At 50.7% G+C, this 10,549-nt stretch overlaps 1 protein-coding gene across 4 annotated transcripts in view; it reads right to left on the reverse strand.

Annotated features, from left to right (window-relative positions):
• Positions 1-10,232, reverse strand: part of FHL2 (four and a half LIM domains 2) — a 36,838-nt gene extending 26,606 nt beyond the window's left edge. The window contains exons 1-3 of one of the 4 annotated variants that reach the window (XM_021709209.1): positions 8,901-8,932; positions 5,074-5,194; positions 919-1,098 (exon numbers count right to left, since the gene is read on the reverse strand). In XM_021709209.1, coding sequence (XP_021564884.1) covers positions 919-1,074 — 156 coding nt within the window. In that variant the 5' untranslated portion in view covers positions 1,075-1,098; positions 5,074-5,194; positions 8,901-8,932. Of the gene's footprint in view, positions 1-918; positions 1,099-5,073; positions 5,195-8,900; positions 8,937-10,132 lie in introns of those variants that run through there. The other 3 variants (XM_008051250.1, XM_021709208.1, XM_021709210.1) reach the window with 3 other exon arrangements.
• Between the last annotated feature and the right edge of the window lie 317 nt (positions 10,233-10,549).

Below are 10,549 nucleotides of genomic sequence, written 5' to 3' on the forward strand. Positions count from 1 at the left end.
CGCACCTGTAGTTCCAGCTACTTGGAAGGCTGAGGCGGAAGGATCGCCGGAGTCCAGCAGGTCGAGGCTGCGGTGGCCGGGAGCGGCCACTGCACTCCAGTCTGGGTGACAGAGTGAGATTCCAACTCAAAAAAAAAAACAAAAAAGCCAGAAATTGCCCTGTCCGTTAGTGGATGGATGACAGTCATAGGAAGGGCTTGTCCCGTGTGTTTTAACAGCTGTTTGTGGTTGAAGACATCACAGATCTCAGAGCAATGGATGGGTACCCAGGGTGTCATCCGTGGTCCAGGCTGAACAAAGGATGTGCTGAGATGTGCAGGCCAGGGTACACAACCCTCACCCACGGGGCAGTCCCCACAGATGACCAGCAGCCTCTGCTGTGCCATCCAACGACAGCTGCTGATTCCTTCCCCCCCCAAAAAGGAACAATACAAACCCTGCTCTTCTCTCACTAAAAGGAAAAGAGCCCCCAGCATTCTAAGGACCTTAGGGCTTTCATGTGCCTGTTTATCTGGGGGCCAACTCCAGTTCTCCCATGCATTCATTTATTCCTGGAACATTGACTGAGCAGCACTGACTCCATGCGAGTCACCAAGAGGCAAACGGGCAGGAGGAAGAGAACCTTGCCCAAAGTTATAGGACTGACAGGCGAGGTGGGTGGTTAGATAAGGGTGCTAATAGCTAGAATACTGAAAGCGTACTGAGGGCGCTAGCACAAACACCGTGACAACGCCCGCACTGAGTGCTTGCAGGCAGAGAACACATCAGCGGAGGGAAAAGCTACTCACAGGGTCCCAGCCCATCACGGGGGGCTCAAGGGACAGACCTCAATGGTGATAAGGGCTAGAGCGCAGCAAAAACTGCACAGAGAAGCTGGCACTCTTGGGGTTCGTGGGGCCGGGATGCCTGCATCAGTACCTTGCAGTCGCAGCCGATGGGCTTGGCACACTCCTCACAGGTGTTGGCATAGAGGGCCTCGAAGCATGCCACGCAGTAGGGGCTGTCCTCCCTCAGGATGTACTTCTTGCCAAAGAGAGATTCATTGCAGTGGTGGCAGTCAAAGCGCTCGGTCATCTTGACACCCGGCTTTTCAGCAAGCTGTCAAAGAGAAGAGAACACTCAGGTCCCAGTGAGCACTCTCTGAACACCATGCATACAAAGCCATCTGCTGTCCCGCTGTCTGTGCCAAAAGGTGGCTAATTCCTCTGGGTGGATAGTTCCAGAGGTCATAATTCTCGGTGATAACACACTTTTTTTGTAATTGCTTGGGGTGGTTTTGTGTCTGAATGCATGCCACTTCTCTAAAAGCACCAAGTATCATGGACCGTAGCAGGAGATGCTGTCCCAATTTTGGGTGCACGTATGAGCTGGCATCAGAACCCCATCCGACTATGTAGGCTTCAAACGTGTGACCGAGCCTTGACTCTGCCCCTTCTCCTTGTCCCCAAAATAGAGAGGCAGGCACAGAAACAATACACCTGTTTCTATAAAAAGATTTTCCATGAGCACCCCTTTAGGATTCATGAATTTGAACAGGAAGAAACTGCGGCGGCAAAATGGAGGGACTTGGGAAAACCGGCATTAGATTTGAAGACAGCATTATTAGTCTTGGGAAATACAATCTGACCTTGCCCAAGAAAAACCGCCAACACCCTCCAGGAGGAGTCACTTCTCTCAGAGGAAAAGATCGTTCCTGCAGCTGCCCAGGTACTCAGAGAGCAGAGCAGGACAAAGGGAAAGGCTTGCTTCCAAGAACAGGGATTGTCACACAGTCAGAAATGCAGTGGTTGCTGCCAATGGCTCTCCCAGCAATACCTCGGGCCTTTCACAGGGAACAAGACTGCATCTCCAGGCCAGGCCTCATGCATTTTTCCAGGATGAGCATGCAGTGTGCACAGCGAGGGACAGGCCTTTCATACGACCACTGCATCAAAACACGTCAGAACGTCCCCAGAAACAAAAGCCTAGGAGGGAAAGACTTGGTGTGGAGAGGCGCTTCTAGGGCATTAAAACTACAGTCTGTTTGCTTCAGGAATAAGTGGTCATATTTCATCTGCTAAAAGTGAAAGGTTTTCTAGGTCATTCAGTAGGTACGCTGCTTAGCTACGTAACTCCAAGCAATGTTTCACAAACTCTAAGCAAACCTGGGTCGATGTTCAGTCATTTCGACCCACATGAGAGTGAAATCCCAGAATCAGACCTTCTAAGGCTGCCTGGTTTGTGATTACAATTGATAGAGGTCATTAATTTTGTACTCTTGTGTATACAAGGACTTGACCACTGTAAGCAAAGAAGGGAACATCCTTCAAGTATCCATACTTGGTCATTTCGATGTTTATAGAATCATTTTCTCCCAACGGCAATAAACATGCAGCTGGACACATGTGGCAGGGCCCATCCTAAATACTCTTCCCGGAGTTAAAGAAAACACTGTCTGGACATTCTTGTGATAACATAACAAGACAAGGCTCTTGAGCATTGGGATTATTGTTCTGAAACCCAACATATAAATATCCTCTGTACGGAGGCCCTCTCGGGTTGCAGCAGCTACGCTGGCAGAAGAGTCGATGTTTTCCTGTAATACCTCCGTTCTGGGCCTTGAAGGCGGCTGTCGGTGGTGACATCACAACTGAGAGCTGTCCTTCTAACGTATCTTTTTCCGATAAAGGCTGCCATTTCGCATGGAACGACAGGCTCATTGCCCATTCTGCTCATACAAACACGGGAATAATGATTTGGGAACTTGAAATGAGAACTATAAAAGGAGAGAGAACTATAAATCGTGGAATTTTAAACGCTGTAAACAACTCCCGAGATTATCGATGACAACTTCCTCATTTTATGGGTGGAAAAACCGAAGCCCAGTTCACGAAAAAAGAGAACTCGCTGTGCTCTCTCAAATAATCACATAACTTAGAGAAAACGAATTCTGGGTCCAAATAGAAAGGTAGGAACGTGGGCGGACAAGCCCCAGCCCGGCTGGGAAGGGAGATGGCTGACACACTGTGCCCACAATCTTCACAGAGCTCCAGTGCTGGGTGTGCAGCCCGGGAAGGGGTGCACACGTCTCCCCCAAGGTGACTGATGATAGTAATGGCCATACGCCTGGCATACAGGTCTTCCGCTTCCTCCAGTTCCATAAGACGAGGACAGAAAAAAATCGAAGGGAGGAAACTCTGTGAATAAATATGGCTCCGCATCTGCTCAAGGCACAACTGAGACCATCCGCAACCAATGTCACCGTCATGGATACCGACTCCCAGCAGAAGCAGTATGTCAGCTGTGATCTGCTTAGCGGGTCCACCCACGAGGAGGCAGGCGGCCCGTGCTTGACTCCTGTTCTGCACGATTGTTCCTGCTGACGGTCTCTCCCACCTCCTCCCTCGCCTTCTCCACGAGGCCTCAACGGTTTTAATGATTAGCAGAGTGTTTCTGCTTCGACTAGCAGGGCAGGGCAGGGCACAAAATAAGCACTAGTTAGGAACACAGCAGAGGGCACCAGCTGAGGTGGTCCTCTCATGGACTTCCAAAGAATTCTGTGAAGCGCAAACCTGACAGCCAGATCCAAGATTTCAGAAAGAAATGAGGAAGCTCAGCACTTCCCTTCTTCCACGATGTCCAAATCTAATGCCTCCCTTTGTGACATGCTGCCAAATGGAAGATTATTCCTAAAACCCTGTGTGTTTACTGTTAACCCAAAGCCTCTTTGGATGGAAAAAACAGAAATCCTCTATAACTTGCATTTTTTTAAGTCCATAAAGCACCCGCCCATCCATCCATTCATTCATTCATTCAAGAACAACAAGTTGCACCGGAACCACGTGCCCGACGTCATGCCAAGTGCTGGGATACAAAGGTGACTACTTGCAGGCCCCGACCCTCAAGAACATGCGAGTAAGAAGAGAGGTGCACGCCAGACAGGTCATGGTGCCGCTTGCCAAGGGCATGTGGGAGACGCCCGGGTATGGAGGGCATTCAGACGAGGAGCCTGAGAGGGCAGGTGGGCCGCACAGAAGTGTGACCTGTGTGGGCAGTGGGTCAGCCGGGGGACCCAGCAGGGCAAGGGGCAGAGAAGCAACGCCATGGAGAGGAGAACAGACGGCCCAGGGAGACAGGGCCCAGTCAACGGCAAGGCAAGGAGGCCCGATGCCTCATTCAGGGACGGGCATGCATGCTGCCAACACCAGGGGTTCCCCATGGCCTGTCCACAGCCTGCACTATGCCTAGGGGAGCAGGAGCACCCGATGATATTCGCTGCCGGGAAGCCTGCCTTTGCTACACAAGACTGGGGGAGACAAAACCGAGAGGCAAGACACCTAAAAACCGTCTTCAGGGTGTCAGCGTCCACTTACGAATCATTTCTACAAAGAAAAGTCGGACATCTTGGTCTGAAAAGGCTTTTTAACCTAACGGTACAATCCGCTTACCCTCTCTGAACTCCACCTGCCCCTGCAGGCTGTCAATAATGCCTGTCCATTAGGGGAGCCACGGGAATGCTGAGAATTGGGTAACAGGACACAGGGAGACGCCTAAGCATAAGGAATACCCAGTGACTTGGGGTTTCATTGAATCAAACCGAAATTGCAGTGTCCTGTAGTTCTCACCCCTTCCTAGGGCTGCATAGTTCCCTGGCGTCATTCTCCCTCAGGCTCTGAACCATCAGGGTATTCGAAAGAGCTGGGTCTGAGGGGACAAGGTTGACTCCAGGCCTGTGAACTGCTCTGCACTGCGGGTGGCCTGGAGATAACTTTGACCCTGAAAGTCTCACCAGCCCAGCTTTGAGTCAGGCGTGAGCATGAGAACCCAGAAAGGCTGGCAGCAATGATGTGCAGGTCTCAACCATTCCCAGCAAACAGCAGTGGAGCTGTAAACCTTCACAAGCCTATCAGTGCAGTTTATTTTGAAATTTCGGACTTGACCAGGCGCGGTGGCTCACGCCTACAATCCCAGCACTTTGGGAGGCCGAGGTGAGAGGATTGCCTGGGCCCACGGGTTCGAGACCAGCCTGGGCAACTTGGTGAGGCCTCATCTCTACAATAAATTAAAAAACTGGCCGGGCACGGTGGCGCATGCCTGTGGTTCCAGCTACTTGGAAGGCTGAGGCAGAAGGATCTCCTGAGCCCAGCAGGGGGAGGCTGCGGTGGCCGTGAGCGTGCCACTGCACTCCAGCCTGGGAGACAAAGTGAGACACCAACTCAAAAAAAAAAAAAAAGAAATTTCAGACTTCAAAACTGTAAAACAAAGTTTGAGTGGGGGAAGTGTCAGAGCTAGAGAAAACAGGGAGAAGGAAAAACAACAGAGAACAAAGGAAAGTAGAGAGAGGCGGTGATCAGAGAAAGGAAGGAGAGCAGATGCAACAGAAGAGTGCGAGGACACGGAACACCAGGAAGTTCGTGTTTTTTTGTTTGTTTTACCAGAAGGATTTCTGGAGAACTAAGCGAGGGGCTGGCTTGGGGGACAGCTTCCCTTGGCATCCCTGGGGCTTCAGGACCTTGGCCCATCCGTCCCGAACAGGGGACTTCCACACAAGGTTTAACAAGGCCAGATTTGTAGCCAAACTCGGTGGCTCAGCCTGTAATCCCGTGCCTTTGGGAGGCAGAGGTGAGTGGATTGCCTGAGCCCACGGGTTCGAGACCCGCCTAGGCAACTTGGCGAGCCCTCATCTCTACAATAAAAAAATCAGCCGGGCGTGGTAGCGCGTGCCTGTAGTTCCGGCTACTCGGAAGGCTGAGGCGGAAGGATCGCCGGAGCCCAGCAGGTCAAGGCTGTGGTGGCCGGGAGCGGTCGCTGCACTCCAGCCTGGGCGACAGAGTGAGACACCAACTCAAAAAAAAAAAACAAGGCCAGATTTGCAAAAGTCTTCTTAAAGCATCCTTCCTAATGCTCCCTTCCTCTGACTACCTCCTATGGTCAAATGGCTCACGTTCTCCTTCTCCTCCAAACCCCAAAGTGCTTCTCTGCATCACTCCTGCTTTATGAGACTCCTCATGGCTATTTCCTCAAGAGGAATCTGTGACTGTCCCCAAGCCCTTTCCACAACACATGCAGAAGCAGCTCCAGTAAGTCAGATCTTTAAACGCCACCAGGGAAACGGCACTGCTTATCAGCAATCAACCAGCGTTTTTCAGAGATAGGAAAACGCATCTGTTACTGTGAGCTCTTTCTAAGAGTATATTATAAACATGCCATGCTTTCATGACACCACACCACGCTGTGATCACCCGTGTCCCCACCCACATAAACATGAAAAGGAGGGCACAAGGTATCGCTGGGGCCTCACCGGCAAGGAACACACACAGGGACAGGGGTTTCGTGAATACTTGTGGAACAAGTGAACAAATGGATGAACAGGTGGGTGAATAAACATCCCAGAGCACAAACATGGACAAAAAAGCAAGCGTGAAGACAAACGCGTTACGTGAACAGCCCGATCTGCATAGCAAGCCCCAAATGAATTGCGGTTTGGCCTTGGACATCATTAAAATGTGTAAAGTGACAGACCTAAGCTTTCGTCCCTACCTTCACGTCCTCTTGCAAGAAAACTGCTGCCTCCCCAGCCAGTGGAACTTCTCTTATTCTGCTTGACCCCATGTGATCAAAAAACTGCACAGTCCAGAGTGAGGCCTGGCAAAGTCAAGAAGCCAGAAGCCATCCAGGGGGCGTTCCCACTCTGGGAAGCGTGTGCAAATCCCAACACGGGCTCCAGGTACCAGCAGAAGGCCTTGGATGTTTTAGATAGACATGCCTTTCCTATAAGCGAATATCTTCTACTAGCAAAGGCCCCAGATCCTCTAGACAGACATGCCCTGCCTATAACTTGTCATATCCTCACACCCAGAACTATGGTTTGAGAATTGCCTGTGTCTGCTGTTTTCTGATGGGTGGAGGTGTCTATGCACATACAAGGCTTACTCCCCACTCTTTTCCTAAGTCTAGCTTATTTGTTTCTTTTACACAGAAAATCCAGTGAAAGGGAGAGTGCCATCAGTTCAAGGGAAGTTGCTGTTTTTAAAAAAACAGTAATATAGCTAGGCACGTTGGCGTCCCAGCTACTTGGGAGGCTGAGGTGGGAGGACAGCTTGAAGCCGGGAGTTCCTTCTAGCTCCAATCATTTAAATCACCTCTAAGACCTTATCTTGTCATTTAATCTCAAAACATTTCAGTTCTGTGGATACAAATGCAAGACAACCACAGTCCTGCAGGCTAGGATGGTGAGCGGCCCCGGCCCATAAGTCACCCAGCGGGGTGGGGACTGATTTGGGACCACGGTTGCCTTTCTAGGAAGGTGGGAGTAAGTAGATGCCTTCTGCTTCTACACTTACAAAACAGCCCCCTCCATGCCTTACAAGGCGTCTTCCCCACTATCCAAGTACAGCCTGCTGTTCACACTCCTGGCCGTCCACTCCCTGACAGCCACCTCCCTCCACTGGCCTTTTTCCTTTGGTGTCCAGCAACTTCCATGGACAGACGGTCTCCTCATCCTTCCTGCAGTCCTCTCCTTCGTGGTGTTTCTCAACACCTGTTTCAGGATTCTGTTCCCCAAGGCTCACACCCGTCCGGCTGCTTCATTCCTTGTCTGCCTACTTTTTACTGGTTCCAAGAACGGCGTCACCAAGCACAAACAAATCTACTTTCTTTCTGACAACCCCCATATTTACATACTTAAGGACCCTCTTTGGCATTAATTCTATGTACCCATAAATACAGGACAGCTGTCTCCCTTATTGCCACAGACACCCTCCCCTCACTCAGGACCATGTGCATAAAGATCTTTTTTTTTGAGTTGGAGTCTCACTCCATCGCCCAGGCTGGAGTGCAGTGGCATAGAGCTCTTGAAGCTATAGACTCAACTGGAGGAGTAAAGGTCTGAATGGTGAAGGCTGAGGAAAAATTGATGGCACGTGGTGTCCGCGTTCAGACCAGGCGTGAGACCATCCACGGGAACCATATTGGCTCTCGGAGACCAGACATGACCCCAGACCTCTCTTGACATCTCCATGCAGGGAGCCATATATTTTTTTCTGTTTTTGAGCTGGAGCCTCGCTCGGTGGCCCGGGCCAGAGTGCAGTGGCATGCTCACGGACACCGCAGCCTCGACCTGCTGGACCCTTCCCTCTCAGCCTCCTGAGCAGCTGGAATCACAGGTGCACACCACCAGGCCCAGCTAATTTTCTGATATATTGTAGAGACAAGGTCTCCCCAAGTTGTCCAGGCTGGTCTCGAACCCCCCGGACTCAGGCAATCCTTTCACCTCCCAAAATGCTGGGATTACAGGCGTGAGCGACCGCGCCCAGCCTCCATTTTGCAACAAAAGGAAAACCAATACTCAAGAACAAAGTGGTCATCGAATCTTTTGAAAAGGGAGAATTTGTAAGCAAATGTTGCAGGAGAGGGGTAGTAGTCATGGCTTTCCAGAGAAGCAGAACCAACATGAGATGTACAGATTTATTACAGGGATTTGGCTCAAGTATCATAAAAGTGGAAAAGTCCCAAGACCCGCAGTTGGCAGCCAGAGGCCCAGGAGAGCAGACGTTGTAAGGCACAGTCAGCAAATCAGCGGACTCCATAGGACCCAGAAGAGCTGATGTTTCAGTACCCGTCCAAAGCTGGAAAGGAACCACAGTCCCAGCTCAAGCCGTCAGGCAGGGGGAGTTCCCTCTCAGCCTTTTTGTCCTACTCGGGTCTTCAACTGATTGACCAAGGGCCGTCTGCTCTCCTCCGTCCATCCACTCAGACGTTAGTATCATCCAGAGACAGCCTCACAGACACACCCAGAATAATGTTTAACCAAGTATCTGGGCACCTTGTGGCCCAGTCAAGTGACACGTGAAATATTTATCAGAGGAGCTAAACCTGAAATCCACAACTGAGGACAACAAAGGAAAATTCACTTGACTCACCCCAAAGTCAAATCAAACGTCAGCCTAGTCTCCTGGCTCTCGGTCACCAGAGAAACCTGGCTTTATTTTGTTCAAGACGGTCATCTGGAAGAACTGGCCTTTCAGTATAAATAATGCTACCTGTAATGGACCCTTGGTAAATGTGGCTTTGATAACATTCTTGTAGTAAAACAACACAGAAGTATCTGATGCTTTTGTTCACCCAAGCTCAAGGAATTGTGTGCCTCATGGCATTGACTCAGAGAAAAGCTTCCCTCTCCGGGCCGCGCTACAAAGGGCCAGGCTGAGTCACAGAGCCTGGGTCCCTGGCCCCGAGGGCGGGAATAGCACCCAGGTCTCCCGAGGCCCACTTTCATTTTTTTCTATATTCTCCTGGACATTTCTGTCTACCGTTTAGCTATCTTTCAGTACTAAAAGGCATTTAATAAGCAATCTTGGGTCAAAGAGTTTAGGGGTTGGAACTCAGGTTCCCAAGTCGTCTGGGGTCAGATCTCAGGGTCATCACTGACAGGCTGGTAAACCTTGAGTAGCAGTGGCTTTGATCTCTCCGTGCTTCCATTTTTAGATCTGTGAAAAGGAGGCTATCAAATATGGATACACTGCTTACGATGGGCAGGCTTTATACTCATCCTGTGATAAAGGCGACATTATCACCCGTTTCCCAGTTGAGAAATCTGAGGCACCAGGAGCTTAAGAGACTTGGTCAAGGATGCACCGGTCCAGAGACCCGGATGCCAGTTCAGGCCATCTAGAAGCAGACCATGTGCTTCCTCCAACCCACCAGGCCTGCCTGTGGCATGTTTGTGAAGCAGTGAACTCAAATGAGGCCGAATCTCCATGCCCAGAACAGCGCTTGGTTTGTAATAAGCCCATCGTGCACCTTATCAGTATGCTGCAGCGTAGACACCTCTTAAAGCCTGGCAGGGTAGCGAACACAGTGAAAACACAATTCTATAAACTCACTGATCATCTGTACAAATTCGGGGTGACCTACATCCAAAAACCACGTGAACAAAGTTTTGATCCAATGAAATGTTCTTCTTTGAGTTCGACTGTATTGAAATTTAATCCTTGGACTAGGAATCTCTGCATTTCTAAGACGTGCAGCAAATGCTTTTTGGCTTTAATCATCTTCAGCACACTGCAAGCCTCCTCCTCCTGAGATAGCATTATGAAATGCTCGTTAGCAAAGTCAGCACCAAAAGCGTCTGGGGATGTATCTTGGAGCCTACCTTGAAGACAGTTTTCCTCCTCCGAAGCCGGGACTGTGGATGATCACCTTCCCAGCGGGTGCAAGGGAGTGCACGCCTTAAGTTCGCCTCTGCCCTGGAAGGCGGCCCCACACTTCATCAAACTGGGCTAGGCTGCTTCCCCTGAAAACTCAACTAGGAATCTGAACGTAAGCACCACTGACTGTTCATTTAAAACCGGGGGGGGGATCATTTTCTCCCCTCAGTGGGGTCGAGGGTCGGCTGAGACGCCACGCCGTGCAGCTTAATACAACTTGGGGGCCTTTTTCACGGACCACAGGCCACTATTTAAAGCCGGTGGCTCCGGCGGCCAAGGCGCGAGGCCGCGGCAAGCCCCCCTCTCCGGGGAAAGGAGAGCGCTGGACGGTGCGCGCCACGCAGCGGGCCGGGACCACCCGG

The sequence above is a fragment of the Carlito syrichta genome, unplaced genomic scaffold (genome assembly GCF_000164805.1).
Source record: "Carlito syrichta isolate Samal-C Ts95f unplaced genomic scaffold, Tarsius_syrichta-2.0.1 Scaffold169207, whole genome shotgun sequence".
NCBI classification, from domain to species: Eukaryota; Metazoa; Chordata; class Mammalia; order Primates; family Tarsiidae; genus Carlito; species Carlito syrichta.